Raw genomic sequence first — 15,409 nt, 5'->3', positions numbered from 1 at the left:
GTCCAAAAATGCTGAGATCCATAGAAAGACCGACTGAAATAGATGATTTTAGCCCATTTCAGCTTGTCTGCAGTGAAGGAGTACCTGTTTGAGACAAATACACAGTAAGATACATGCAAGAAATCACTGTGTGATGATCGTTCTCCTTCCTACAGTTGTTAACCCACCTGTGCGCTGATATTAGGACCGTGGAACTGCAATGGTAGAGTCTTCTGGCTAATAAAATATAAAAATAATGCAAAAATATAAACTTAAGTTGTTTAGAATGCTAGATTTGGTCTGAATGAATTAGCCTAGTGAGAGTTTTACTGCAGTGCTTACCTGGATACATTTAATCTGGTGAGACTGAACAAAGACAATGGTCCATCTTCTGATTGGTTCATTTGCTGTGTAATAAAGTTAGACATAATGCAAAGGTCACTTATTTGATATAAAGTTAGCCAATTTTATAGAGATTTTATAAGATATTGTAAGCTACCTAGTCTGCACCAGTGGCTCAAAAGCAATTTTCACATAGCGTATGCTAATCATTTCAGCAAACTTATCTCAAAATATATCACAAATGGGCTGGCCTACCTCTGGAATCTGGCGCGAATTGTCGCTTTGTTGCAGTTGCCTTTAAACACAAAAATGGAAGTAAATATTAAATTCCATAAAATAAAAATAAAAACTATAATATGGTATAGTTTGCAAACTAATGCTAAAACTATAAAGGTTCTCATAGGCCAACATTAGGCTATAAACAGAATTTCACATTAGTTTATTCACATTTATTGTTAATGTAAACGCGTTGCTCGTTGGCATATTCGACAATTCAATAATCTAACAAGGTGTGTAAAATGAAACGTTAGCTCAGTTTACCATGGTAAAGTTCGCCATGTTGACGACGAGTAACGTTAGGCTAACATACGTTAAACTGGGCACAATCCTGTCAACAGCCAGTCTATGGTCAACATACACAGAATGTGTTTTTTTTTTTTTTTACCTTGCTTGCTGATCTCTCTCTCGGTGAAGTGAATTCCGTCTCTTCCCCAGGCCAGACACGAACGTCGCGATCCAACAAAAGACAGACCCCATTACCTACACTGGATGTCTGTCTGACGCGACACGACAAATCCCAGACAGTGTAGTGATGCGCCGCGGCTGTTATATTTCAGACGTAGTCTGATACGAGTCCAAGCGCTCGCGCTAGTTCTTACAAGGGATAAACAGGTTTGCATTTAAAGGTACAGTCGCTTCAATGTGTCCAATATAGACAGCCTCTGGCTATTATAGCGTTGTAGACACGCGGTGTAAGGCAAAAATTAGGAAATAAAAAGCACGGTGGAATGGTGCCAGCCAGAGAGGCAGTTACGTCAAATACAGTAGTATACAGCAAATTTTAAAAATACAGTAAGTCTCTGTATGTGGTGTTAGACGTCACAGAAAATTCCCATGATGCAATTGGAATCACAGTTATTTACTGTAAAGAGAAATAGCAGTATAATACTGGGGGATTTAAAGTAAATAACTGTAGAAATTACAGAAAAGTCTAACAGTGTAGGGGCGTGAAAAAGTCGGGGCCCGTCGGGCTCGGGCTGAAATGCAGGGCTCTACTGAAAACTACAGTACATATATATTACAGAAATATGTTGATGGATTCCTCTGAAGGAAATGGTTTTGATTAAATGAAAAAAAAAAAGCATATATTGCTGGACTCGTCGAGAACAACTAGAACATTTGGCAAGATCAATGACCGAGTCCAACACGAGTCCTGAGACGATAGAGAAGCATCTAGAGCCTGAGCTGGAGAACTACAGCACTAGATTCATCATGATCCACAGATCCTCAGCACTTCTGATCCCTGAACTCAGTGCTTTCCCCCTTCGAGTGACACATTACAAGTAATCTCTGTGGCGATGTCTGTGTATCACGACAGCAGTCAGAACCATCAGAACCAGAACCACAGTCAGTCCAACCGGCAGCATCCAGTGATCTACAGGTGAAGAGAAAAGTGGGAAGAGAGTTTTTCTAAATGTTGATTCCCAGTTTAAGAACTCCTGTAAAGCTCTCATGCCTCATGTTTTACTCACTTCGATGTTCAGTGTCGTCAGTTTTGTCTTCATCTGTGTCGATCAGATTTCCCTTCCAGTCTAGAACAGATTCTGTTCAGAATATTGAAAGGTTAGTCGTGCAGTTTAGGATTAATTTACTGATTAAACATAATATCTCTCCTCCTCCACTGATCTTCTCTCACCTGTGACTGAGACTGTGATCAAGGTTTCTCCTTCATAATCCAGAACTCTGTATGTTCCAGTGTCAGTGACTGTAAACTCATTAATGATCAGAGTCTCGTCACTGACGGTCAGTCGATCACTGTTGACCCCGTGACCTCTCGTCCACACCTCTGTCCAGCCTTCACTAGAGTTTCTCTCCACTTTATCAGCATTGATCAACAGAACATCCAACTTCAGATCCTCTCCTTTCTTCACAGAGATCTCGTCTGAGGAGGAACACAGACATTCATCATTAATCATTATTATAATAGTGTCATTTAATCATGACCATGAGCACATTTTTTGCAAAACTCTACACAAAAATGCCCTCATTTTGCACAGGTTTAACCATGTTCTCATTCAGAAAACCTGAGAAGAGATGATGAGAGCATGTATGCCGTTACTGAGTAACCTGTACATTTGCTGCGTTTGGAAATAAAGCATTTTTTACTGTGCATGGACTTGTCCTTACATGTTTTGTGAGTGTGACGTTTCAAAGGTCAGGTTTTTGTCCAAAAACAGCATGTACAGGAGTATTACTTTATCCACTTATATAAGAGGTATTTATTACAATGCTGTTTTGCATTTCTTTTGACAGGATTGTCCCTGAAACAGTTATCAGTCACTGCTGTGATTTCACAAAATTCCAAATTATTATCTGAAAACCTATTGGTTTCAGTGTATTGAATCAATGTGTAACAAACAGTCATGAAGTGTGGTTTCCTTTCAGATGGGGAAACTCCCTTTTTCTCCGAATACTGAAGCCTTTTATTAAATAATGCAGTGCTACTGCACAGCCATAACAGTGCAGACACTACTCGCACGCTATTGGCTGGTCAGCAGGAACTGCATGAACCAATCGTAGCCCGCAGATCTCAGCGCAGAGCCCGCCAGAGGGGACGAGACATCTGCCTATAAAAGCAGCTCATTTCGCCATATGATTCAGGTTAATCGACTGAAGCGACGATCTTCGGACCTTGCAGAACTTCGCAGAATATCCAGAAAGCCTTCTTCGCCAAGGAAAACAGAGTTGATTCAGCAGCTCACAGCAGCCCCGTGACCAATACCCCTGAGGGATGACCTCTTTTCCCAGGCGAACAGGACGATTTGGCACCCCCATCCCAAACTATGGGCCCTCCAAGTGTGGCCCCTCGACGGGACCTCCTAGCGAGAGTCCTAAACACCATTTGTGAGGCTAGAGCGGCCATTCCCAAACTGTGGTCCGTGGAAAATCAAATAATATTTTTTTTACCTTCATTTTACCAGGAAATTCCCATAAAAAAATATAAAAAGTAAAACGAATATGTAGGCCTATATTGATATAAAATTTAAATTAAATTGTCAAGTTATTGTGTGATTATACTAAAATAGTGGTGCTCGGCCGTGTCACATTCAGTGCCGTTAGAACCACAACATTGGTTCGGTGGATAGCAACAGGTTTTCTGAAGAGAAAAGGGAAGAGGCAAATATGTTCTCATTATCACATCACACGCATAGCCTTAGGCATAGGCCGTTTATATGAAACGAAATGTTTATAAATGGAATGAATAAGGCCTGTTATTATTTTAATTTCCAGTTAGTTTCTTGATCTCGCGTTTCTGAAATGTTTTGCGGATGTGCTGTTAAGTGGACAAACTCAAGCCTAGGTACTTTTTGAGGACTTGTAAAACTCTGAAGATTAATAATCCCCTAAAATCGCCAAAGGTTTTGAAATGTTGACTATATCCAAGTGTTCTTATTACTGTATAGATTTCATACTCCATTGCTATGGAAATAAGCCTGTTGTTCAAATGAATCTGATTATGCCCTCAGGCGCTTGAGTAAATAAATAAATTAAATATGTGGCAGCCGTTGTGTGCAGTAAACTTTCTTTTAACAAGCCTGTTGTAGGCTACTGATGTGATGACCAATTATAGTTTTTGTGCTAGTAGGCCTAAGCCTATTTAGAGGTGCAGATTAATTCAGGTAGGACTCTGTGTAGACATATTTTATTATGTGTATTATGAGGTGGTCTGCGAAAATTCTTGATTACAAATAGTGGTCCACACACACAAAAAGTTTGAAAACCCCTGGGCTAGAGCATGAGACTCCTCTATGCCCTTAAGTGGTCCGTCTTCTCCAGCTGGTGCTCAGCCCGGAGCCAGGACCCAGCATCACACCGTGTCCTAACCAGACGTGATGCGATAAGATTCCAGCGACAAATCATTTTTATGTCCACACTAAACGCCACGCGACTGCGAGATGCGTCAAAATCAATCAAAACCCACAGCCAATCAGAGCATCGTGTGGGCGGAGTCTCGCGGCACCAGAGAGTGATTTTGACGGCACTCGCCAGAAAATGTATAAGTCGCTACATAATCAAATTCACAAATATTACACCATTTAAACATTATTATAAATACATAGGCAACTGAGTTACTAAAACAATCTTTGTCAAAGTATACACTTGTTTGTTCACAGTTTGAAAGTTCTTGTTTCCATTTGTTTAATTTCAAGATCTGAGGTGAATTATCCATTGTTGCTTTTGCAGCCTCAAAGCTGGAGCACTAAATGATATTCAGAGTCACATTACACGCTTTTAACATTAAATAAAGGCCTCCATTCGAGCCGCTACAATCAGCCGAATTAAAGCCACTCTCGCTCAAAACTGCAATACTACTAGCCTTAGCATCAGTTAAGTGAGATGGGGACCTCCAAGCGCTCTCTGCTAGCGGGTCCTGTCTGGAGTTTGGAACAGGCGACTCTGAAGTCGTCCTCAAACCAAGACATGGCTACGTGGCCAAAGTGCTTTCAACTCCGTTCAAAGCACAAGTAATTTTGCTTTCTGCTCTTCCCACGACGCAAGACGAGCAACAATTACACCTGCTCCGCCCAGTTCAGACAGTCAGAAGTGCTCTTTGTGAGCTTCAGTGGCCGCACCAAAGGGCTTCCGGTCACGAAGCAAAGATTAGCGTCCACAAGCCAACGGGATATCGCTCTAGCCTACGCTTCTCTAGGCCTGCAATCCCCTTAGGCGTCAGAGCTCACTCCACCAGAGGCATGGCCTTCTTCTGGTCCAGTGGAGGATCTATCTGTGATTTATGTGCAGTGGCCGGCCGGTCCTCGCCGTCCACCTTTGCCAGATTCTAGAACTTGGAAGTCCCTGCATTGCAGGCGAATATCCTTTCTGTATAGTTGGAGCGTCCAAGCCCTTGTCCAAGCGTGTCAGACTCGAGGCATAGAACATGGCTTCAGCTTGAAGTTATACCTAACTCTGCTGGCCATTGAGAGGACACTGGTCAAGTCACTGGAAAAGATGCCTATAGTTGTACGACAGGGTCACAGAGCATTTTCTTAGAAAAGGAACGTAGAATTTACATATAAATAAATAGACAATTTTAAGATGTAGGCCGAAAATGAGCTTCCCCTCTTTGAAAGACCAGCAGCCGCCACTGAATAAGACTGACCGCTCGAAAGGGAACCGAGGTTACGTTAGTAACCGAGTCGGTTTTTGTCCGTTTTTTGTATTGGCTGAGGGGAAAGTTGGGATTCAGAAGTTTAGCTGTTTGTACCGTTGGGTGTGAGTTTTTAAAACTGTGTGTGAATATTTGAGAAAATGGTAAGTTGTTCCCAGAATTGTGTCTAAGCAATTAAGAAAAACTGTAAGCTTGTCCGCTTCAGTGTTTCTGCTGTTTCTAGTCCTGCACACAATACCAACACTATTAGAGGGAATCCAGAAACACATGATGATGGTTTGATCAGTTTTGACTTTACCATGAATATGAAGACGATACTCCAGGGTCTGTCGCTTCACTTCTGTCTGATCATTATTGTAATAAACATGTAAAAAGTATTTTCCAGCGTCACTCAGTCTCAGATCCTTGATGACGACGTCACATGATCCTTCTTTAAACACTCGACCACTGCAGTTTCTCTTCACACACACACACAGATGATTTTAGACCGACTGATTAAACTGATCTCCACAATCTCTCTGTCCTCAGATCCACATGATAGAGTGACGTTTCCTCCCTTTATTCCTGACACAGCTTTAGTGGAGGATCCTGCAAATACACACAGCAATATTCACTCAATACACACTATCAATACTGGAAAATAGATGTTCTGTCTAATTTCTTAAATCAATATTATATTAAATATTCTAGTGGAGTTATTTTAGTAAACTGGATTAAAAAATAAATAAATGAAGGCAACAAGTAGCTAATAATATTAGAACTGGCACATTACACGCGTTTCAAATGTTGTGCGCGTTTACTACGAATATGGCGATCGTCAACTTCATCTTTGCCATGCACAGACACTGACAAAAAACACTATTTTATAAATAAAAATCAGTGCACGCGTTTTAATACAATGAAAACTTTAATTGTGATCATTAAAATAATTAAATATTAAATATTTTGTGGCCAAGTTTTGCTCATTTATTAATAGTATATATATAGGCTATATATAGGCCTAATTTTATTAAATTGGACAAGCGCAAAATTCAGCATTCAATCAAATATTCAAAAAGACTTAATAATAATGTTATTTCAACATAATATCTCGTTATTTCGACATAATGTGCGTGCAACAAGCAAGATGTGCGTTTGTAAATCCGGGGACGCGTGCACTGATTTTTATTTATAAAATAATGTTTTCTGTCAGTGTCTGGCAAAGATGAAGTTGACGATCGCCATATTCGTAGTAAACGCGCCTATAGAGAGAAATAACATTATTATTATGTCTTTTTGAATATTTGATTGAATGCTGAATTTTGCGCTTGTTCAATTTAATAAAATTAAAACTTTAATTGTGATCATTAAAATAATTGAATATTAAATATTTTGTGGCCAAGTTTTGCTCATTTATTAATAATATATATATATATATATCAGTGGCGGCTGGTGCTAAAAATTTTTGTGGGGGCACAACAAACTGAATTTTTAATTCAGGACTGAATGTAGGCTTATTGTTAAATAACAATTTAACAGTGATAATAATGTAGCTATCATTAGCCTGAAGTTTAGCTAAAACTTCAGCTGGTAGGGTTGGGAAATAGCCAATTGCCAAATAAATCAGAATTTTTGGGCTAAATGGCGATGTATGGTATATAATCTGAGTATTTAATTATGATTTTTCTATTTGAATAAAAAAAACCCTGTATTTAATTTTTTTTTTTTAATATTTAATATCCTGATCGATATTGTCCTACAAACAATGTTTATATTGAAGGTCATAAAAACAAACATAGTGTAACCTTGCTGTCTATCTGCAGTCTATCCAAAAAAGGGGTCAAATCACATTAGCCTACATTCTAACATTGCAACATCACAATCTAAAAACAAAATAATGTTTTTTAAAGAAGTAGTTAAATTTACTAAACCAAAAAAAAAAAAAAAGCTAATATCATAAAAATACACATGTAGGTTTGAAATTATCTAGCACATTTATGTTCACCAACAACAACAAATATTCAACAACAAATGTTTTAGCTAAATATATTTATAATTTAGTGCTAATGTATATTTTAGTCAGAATAATTGCGCTCCTATTCTATTGCGCTCCGTCTGTTCGGCGCGCATGCACGCGGGGGCGCTCGTTCACGGAAGTATAGCTTGCAGAAAGCTCGCCCACTCATGACAGCAAACTGGACTTTCTAACATTTACAGATGGAGAATATGTCCGTGAAATGTAAGTTATGCACTGAGGAAATTATTGGATGTCACTTCAGCTTATGGCTAAATACTAATAGAGGTACATTTGTTTCCACCAATCGCTGCACAAGTTAAGGTTACGTATGATGACGAAAGCACGTTAGTGCGAGCCCTCCCGGAACCCATAGAGCAGGGGTGGGCAAACTTTTTGGCTCAAGGGCCACACTGGGTTTTAAAATTTGACAGAGGGCCGGCCCAGTAGCAGATTATGAAACACGATCTCATGAAAGTGCATATATATACCACGAATTACATTTCTCGTACCATTTATACGCCAAAAATATATATTTTTTGCGTGCATATGCTGCGCACTGTAAACCCATTAGTTAGGATTAGGGGTGCGGAGTGCAATTTCTAAAAAATATTTGAAATAATTTGAAAGATATTTTGAAAAATGTCAGTAACCAAACAGTTGATGGACCCCATTTACTTCCATAGTAGAAAAAAAAAAATACTATGGAAGTCAATGGGGTCCATCAACTGTTTGGTTACCGACATTTTTCAAAATATATTCTTTTGTGTTCAGCAGAAAAAAGAAATTCATACAGGTTTGAAACAACTTGAGGGTGAATAAATGATGACCGTATTTTAATTTTTGGGCGAACTATCCCTTTAAGTGCGTATCATATGCACGCGAAAACTGCGTTTCATAAGAACTACAAATACAATTCGTGGTATTCGAACTTTCATGAGATCGGGCTGAGCAAACACATTTACGTTGTGGCAACGTCTGCGCGAAATTCAACAACTGAGAGACGACATTCTGACAATACATTTTTTTTATGCTAGATATCCCCCATTTAGCATGTTATGTTTTGAGGTTAATTTTTAATTAGATGTTTTATAATTATAGCCTATACTTTTTAAATATTGTTTATCCTTATTATTATTTAATGGGCCTAACCGTAAATTAGAAACAAAACACGTAAGTGTACACTTAGAAGAGTAAAAATGACAGAAGGTTACGTTAATTCAACTTTATTAAAACTGAATGGCAATCAATTTGCACTTCCAAAAGTCATACATTTGTGGGGAAAAAACGAAATAAACGATTATACAAATTTATTTTAAGTATAATAAAATAAAACATAAAAAGCAAAGGCAGATCAGAACATTTAATGAACAAAACCGGGTTCTGTACATGGCAGACAGGGGAGCGTAACGTTAGTCGAAAGCCGGGCGATAAAGGAGGATACATCCACACATCCAGAGTAGCAAAACTAAATAGCAGACAAATCAAAGGAAAAGCTAAACGTGTGCAAGGGGTTACCGAACTTTTTTTTTCTCTGTGAGTTTTCAAAAAAAGAAATAAACATTAACTGCACGTTATTTCCAAGTCTGTGCCACTGATCTATATAATATAGATCAGTGGTCTGTGCGCTTAAAGGGATAGTTCGCCCAAAAATGATATTTAGCCCATAATTTACTCACCCTCAAGCCGTTCGAGATGTATATGTCAATCTTTTTTCAGACGAACACATTTTCAGTTATTTTAGAAAATGTCTTAGATGTTTCAGTGGTTATAATGTGAAGCAATGGGGTCCAGCTCGTTGAAGTCCGCAAATGAGCATGCATCCTCCACAAAAGTAATCCATCCGGCTCCAGGGGGATAAACGAAGGCCTTCTGAGGGTAATCCGTGCGGTTTTGTCGTAAAAATATACATATTTAAAACTTTATAAACGAATATAACTGGCTTCCGGTCGCGGTCGACGCGCGTTCATGGAGATGGATGCTGGCATATGGCGTAGGAAGCGTCGTGACGTAGAACGAACGTAGAGTTTTGTTTTGCTCTGCTCTCTGGCTGCACTGTCACGTTCGTTCTACGTCACGACGCTTCCATCTCCGTGAACGCGCGCCGACCGCCACCGGAAGCCAGTTATTTTCGTTTATAAAGTTTTAAATCTGTATATTTTTACGACAAAACCGCACGGATTACCCTCAGAAGGCCTTAGTTTATCCCCTGGAGCCGGATGGATTACTTTTGTGGAGGATGCGTGCACATTTGCGGACTTCAACGAGCTGGACCCCATAGCCTCACACTATAACCACTGAAACATCTAAGACATTTTCTAAAATAACTGAAAATGTGTTCGTCTGAAAAAAGATTGACATATGCATCTCGAACGGCTTGAGGGTGAGTAAATCATGGGCTAAATATCATTTTTGGGCGAACTATCCCTTTAAGTTGCTGTCTGTTTGGTTTCCATGGTGACGCGTCTAGCTTGTTACGTGACACACCGCAGCCACAACAGCGCTGAATGTATGATGATCTGCTTTTATGTCATTTTTCCTTTTTTACATTTGCTAGCTATGGCATGGAATATCTGATATTCCGATTGTCAAATATATGCAACGCAATATATATATATATATAACGCAAAGTATTGCAAGAAAAAGGCAAAATGAATGCGATCTTTAGACAATTTTTTAAATACTCGACGGGCCGGATTAAACAGCCTAACGGGCCGTATGTGGCCCGCGGGCCGTAGTTTGCCCACCCCTGCCATAGAGAATGCATTGCAGTGCCTGCAGTTCGAAAAAAAAAAATCTTTGAATGTAAGTCTATGGGAAGACTCTGGGCGATTCTCAGCCAGAGTGAAATCTCCACAGAACTGTGGTACTCCACAGAACGTGACTCGGCGCTGATTGGACTATATCCAGAGGCAGAACAACAGTGAGTGACTGCTAGCGTAACTCTGTGGTTGAATGAGATAGTGATTGAAAGTCCCTTTCACACTTTGGTGGTGCGTCGCCCGATCGGCCTAATGAAGAAACCGCCGCTGCTATATATATATATATATATATATATATATATATACACACACACACACACACACACACATATGTGTGTGCCCTCAGCACATGCGTTTAAAATTATCCGGCGCCGCCCCTGACTGCAAGAAACAGTTTGCAAGAAACTTTTTAACTGCAAGACACTACAGCGTTGGCTGTTGTCTACTGGCTATTTAAATCTAGCGGGTTTGTCTCGTGCATGGTCTCGTGTCGCAAATACAATGACACTGGTAGTGACGATTCTGTCTGACCAATCAATGATCTTAAGTGTTTTCACGTCACATTTTAGTATCGGTACGGTACGCTTGGAACCTCAACAGAGGTGGTACCATTTAAAGCAAGCCGAAGCGAGCCGTACCGTACCGTACCATGCAGTGGAAATGCGCCATAAGTGAGCCGTACCGAACCGAGCCGTACCGTACCATGCAGTGGAAAAGCGCCAAAGCGTGCCGTACCGTACCGAACCGAGCCGTACCGTACCATGCAGTGGAAAAGCGCCAAAGCGTGCCGTACCGTACCGAACCGAGCCGTACCGTACCATGCAGTGGAAAAGCGCCAAAGCGTGCCGTACCGAACCGAGCCGTACCGTACCATGCAGTGGAAAAGCGCCATAATACTTTTGACACCTCTGTGATTCAGTAGCATTCAAATATTCATCCAGTTCCTTTTGCTTGAAGATCGGATTCATTGTGCTGGTATGGAGCCAAAACTGACCATAAGATCTGTGTGGAGGACTTGTCTGGTTCTTGTGGTCTCTGCTAAAGATCTGTGCTGATGGCTGTCTTGTTGACGAGGCCTTCACAGGGGATTGACTAGTAAACACAGTCTCTGCTAGGGTGGCCATACGTCTGGATTTTGGCCGGACAGTCCGGATTTTAAGCCCCCTGTCCGGCGTCTGGCGCAGCCTCAAGCCGGACACTCATGTGCACTTTTCAAGTTAAGGTTAATTTCAGTGGTCAGTTTTTGAAACATGCATCACAATGTCTTGAATAAATACAAATACTACACTTTCTTGCCTCTTCTGTTACACATAGGTCTACATCAAGGTATATCGTAGATCAAATTGTCTGGCAATGAATAGACTATTTCAGAATCACTGTATCATGATACCATCGATATGATGGACAAAATTGTATTGTAGTTGCGAGTACACCAGAGTCCTATGCAATTATTCTTGCCTCACTAAATGCAGCAAAGTGTCCTCCTTTTTGGTGTTATGGAAATGGCCACCCTAGTCTCTGCTGACATTCAGGGCTGAGTTTTGGTCGTGTCTAGGTGCAGGTCCACCATCTTATCTGGATATGGACCGGATCCGGCTGACTACGGTAACCTCTGGATAAGGCTGAGACAGACAGACTAATATTAGCGTAGATACTATACCATTCTTCTTATGATGTAACAAGTACATTGGGTGTTACAGGACTATTAACTACATAGTGATGTGACGTTCGGCACTGAGGCTTCAAAGTTGTATCAAAAAAACGAAACATCGAAAGGAGCTTGATTCATTTTGCCATAACCACGTGATCTGTGACGTATTCTGATTCAAATAATGGGAACCCCTTCCGCAGATGTCAAGTGTCATTCGCTTCTTTGATCAAAAGAAATCATTAATATCAATAAATATTTACATGTGTAGTTTTGTGCAGGTTCAGTTTGTATTAATTCCTGGTTCATAATACTTCAACGGACCATTTTATGATAATCTTTTATTTTAATCATGTAAACTTTACTGTAGCTCAAACAGAGTGTTGGCACTTGCAACACCAACGTCATGGGATCAATTCCCAGGGAAAGCAAGAACTGATAAGAATGTAAGTGTACCTTGAAATGCAATGTAAGTCGCTTTGGATAAAAGCATCTGCCAAATGTGAATATGCCTACATGAGCCTTGGCTATTCATCCACATTTTCCAATTTATTCACAGACTCATGTATTCATAAATGTAATTGTTGGGGGGGGTTTTCATAGCACAAACTTATTACATGAAACAGTCCAAACATGGCTGGGTCCTCTGGGACGCAAATGCAGCTTTTTTGAGAAGCTTCGAGCAATGAACCATTTTTCGGCACAATTTGATGAAAGCCTCAAACGCATCAGAAAACCTCGGTTTCCCCATCACTAACAACACTTCTGTTTTTTTTTATATATGCAAATATGCCATTAATATAATTTATTTGAATGTACCATTACATTTGTCCGAGATCAGGAAAAAAAAACAAGTGTCGGGATACAGGCACGGAGACAGAGGTAAGTGAATCCAAACACAGCTTTATTCAAGGTGACAAAAGTGCAAGGTGAGTATTCAGTGAGTTCAAATGTAGATTCAGTGAAGATCACTCGGTGCAGGGCAGACAGCAGGTAAGCATGTTCACTTCAGGTTTGTAGATATCAAACAGTCAAAGTTCATAAACACTTGTCTTTTCTCTTTCAGATGCAGTCAATATCAAGCAAGCTCAGAGGAAACACTGGAAGCTCGGGAGAACAACGGATCACAGGAGATAGGAACTCAAACAGGATTCCTGGAGACAGCAGAACAATGACACGGAGGATAGTGTTTCACAGGTGAGTATACATTACATCTTGGAAGCATCAGAGGTTCAGAAGACAATGGCTCATGGCCTGTTCCTGTTGGAGGCTTGACGTTGAACTGAGGCTGTGGTGAGCATTTTATAGAGCTTGCTGATGAGGCTGCTGATTGTGAACAGGTGCAGGTGATTATACTCAGGGGAGAGTAATTGCAGGTGTGCCAAAGAGGATTCTGGGGAATGTAGTGCAGAGATAGACAGTGAACGTGACATAGTCGTGCCAATGCCACTTGCTTCATGGTGCCAATACACCATATACTCAAACGTTTTAAATAACGGGCGAGCATGTACTCGTAGCGCGCTGCGTGAGCGGCGCCGCTCCAGAGGGACGGTACCAGCAAGTCGGACTCGAGGATATTCTGTCTTTCTCTGCACGGTTCTGCTTCTATGTGGGGATATTCATCTAAACCCCGGGCCTGTGGATTATCAAGATCGTGTGGACGCTCTACAATCCGCTGTTTCCATTTACGGGGTGGAAGCGCCACTGACCCATATCCAAGGCTCCAGCGTGGGAAAACGAGGTAACCCCCTGACAAACTCTGCTCCTAAGTTCATCCCTGAGAAAATATTAACATCAGTGATCCACGTTAAGCCAGCAGCAATTGCAAATACTGCCGCCTTACTTAAACAGCAGCAAATGAAACTGTTTCAGACTGTGAATCACGCGAGCGTGCTTTGGAACCCGAAAATAAAGCCGAAGGGCATTTTCGGAGGACACTTAAACATCCGCAGCATTGTTTCAAAGACTGAGCAGATTGAACATTTGTTAACGGACTGAAATCTTGATTATCTTTGCTTAACGGAAACTTGGTTAACTCCTACTACTCCCTCTTCTATAGTGAATGTGTCGGGATACACCTTGTATAGACGCGACAGAAACAAGGGTAAAGGCGGCGGTGTGCTGATTTACGTAAAATATCACATCCAAAGTAAACAACTGGACATCAGTGATTGTAACTTGGAGTGTGTGGGGACTACTATTACTTTATCTCCTCAAATGACTTTCTGTGTATTAGCAATTTATCGACCTCCTAAAGCTACTAATGATTTCCTAAATTCTCTTGGTAACTTACTTAAACAATGTGATGGAAAAGAAGTCATTCTTTTAGGTGATTTTAATTTAAATTAGTTCGAGAAATCATGTAGAAACAAACTTAAAGAAATAATAAAACCTTTTCAAATGACACAACTATTAAGTAAACCAACTCGTATAACAAGATCTTCTCAAACCTTAATAGATTTAATATTGACAAATAAACCCGAGAGAATAATTAAAACTTATAATCTAATCACAGGCATGTCTGATCACAATTTAACCCTAGCTAGAAAATTGATAAAAACAAGGTGCAAGAACAAAAATCCAATGAATAGTAAAATGTGTATCACATTCATTCCAAAGAAAGATTTACAACTGGTTGAAAAAGATTTAAAACAAACAAAGTGGGCAGACATCCTGGAGAAAAAATCTTGTGAACAGGCCTGTTGTGATCTTATGTTGGCTGTAAATAACATCTTAAGCAAATATACAAAAAATCTGCCATGGTTCAACAAAATTATTTGGGATATGATGAAAAAGCGAGATGTGGCGTTAAAAACATTTATAAAATCAGGACTAACAACGGATCGCTTTGCCTTTACAAGTCAAAGAAATAAAGTTACAGCTGAGCTTAGAAAGGCCAAAGCCAGTTTTTTTCTTGAAATCATTAGAAATGCACAAGGTAATAGTAGAATGATATGGAAAACTATTGATAAATTGATTGGGAAAGAAAAGTCAAAATATGAGAATATTCGTCTCAATATTAATGGAAAAATTATTGATGACTCTTTTGCAATAACAACAAATTTTATTGAATATTTTTTTAACATTGTCCAAAAACTGGCTCAGAACTTTCAAATTGTTCATTGCCCTCTTATAATTAGTGACAAATCTGATTTTAATCTTAGCTTAATAACTAAAACTAAAGTTGGAAAAATAATTACTGTACTAAACAACAGCAAAGCAAAAGATATTTATGGAATTGATACCTCTTTTCTGAAACAATATAAGGACATCTTCTCTGATTCGTTGACAACAAT

The 15,409-nt window shown here is 39.8% G+C and overlaps 1 protein-coding gene across 1 annotated transcript; it reads right to left on the bottom strand.

The window, feature by feature from the left end:
• Positions 1-1,686: 1,686 nt before the first annotated feature.
• LOC311295642 (uncharacterized protein) lies at positions 1,687-11,589 on the bottom strand (the record flags this gene model as incomplete). The annotated part of the gene is made up of 5 exons (XM_084417108.1): positions 1,687-1,975; positions 2,073-2,144; positions 2,237-2,482; positions 6,203-6,298; positions 11,460-11,589. The coding sequence occupies 5 exons, from the start codon at positions 11,587-11,589 to the stop codon at positions 1,878-1,880; spliced, it is 642 nt and encodes a 213-aa protein (XP_084273234.1). The 3' UTR covers positions 1,687-1,877.
• Between the last annotated feature and the right edge of the window lie 3,820 nt (positions 11,590-15,409).

This window comes from Rutilus rutilus (genome assembly GCF_951802725.1).
Source record: "Rutilus rutilus genome assembly, chromosome: 8".
NCBI classification, from domain to species: domain Eukaryota; kingdom Metazoa; phylum Chordata; class Actinopteri; order Cypriniformes; family Leuciscidae; genus Rutilus; species Rutilus rutilus.
The sequence above is the reverse complement of the archived record's forward strand: the minus strand, read 5'-3'. Positions and strand labels throughout refer to the sequence as shown.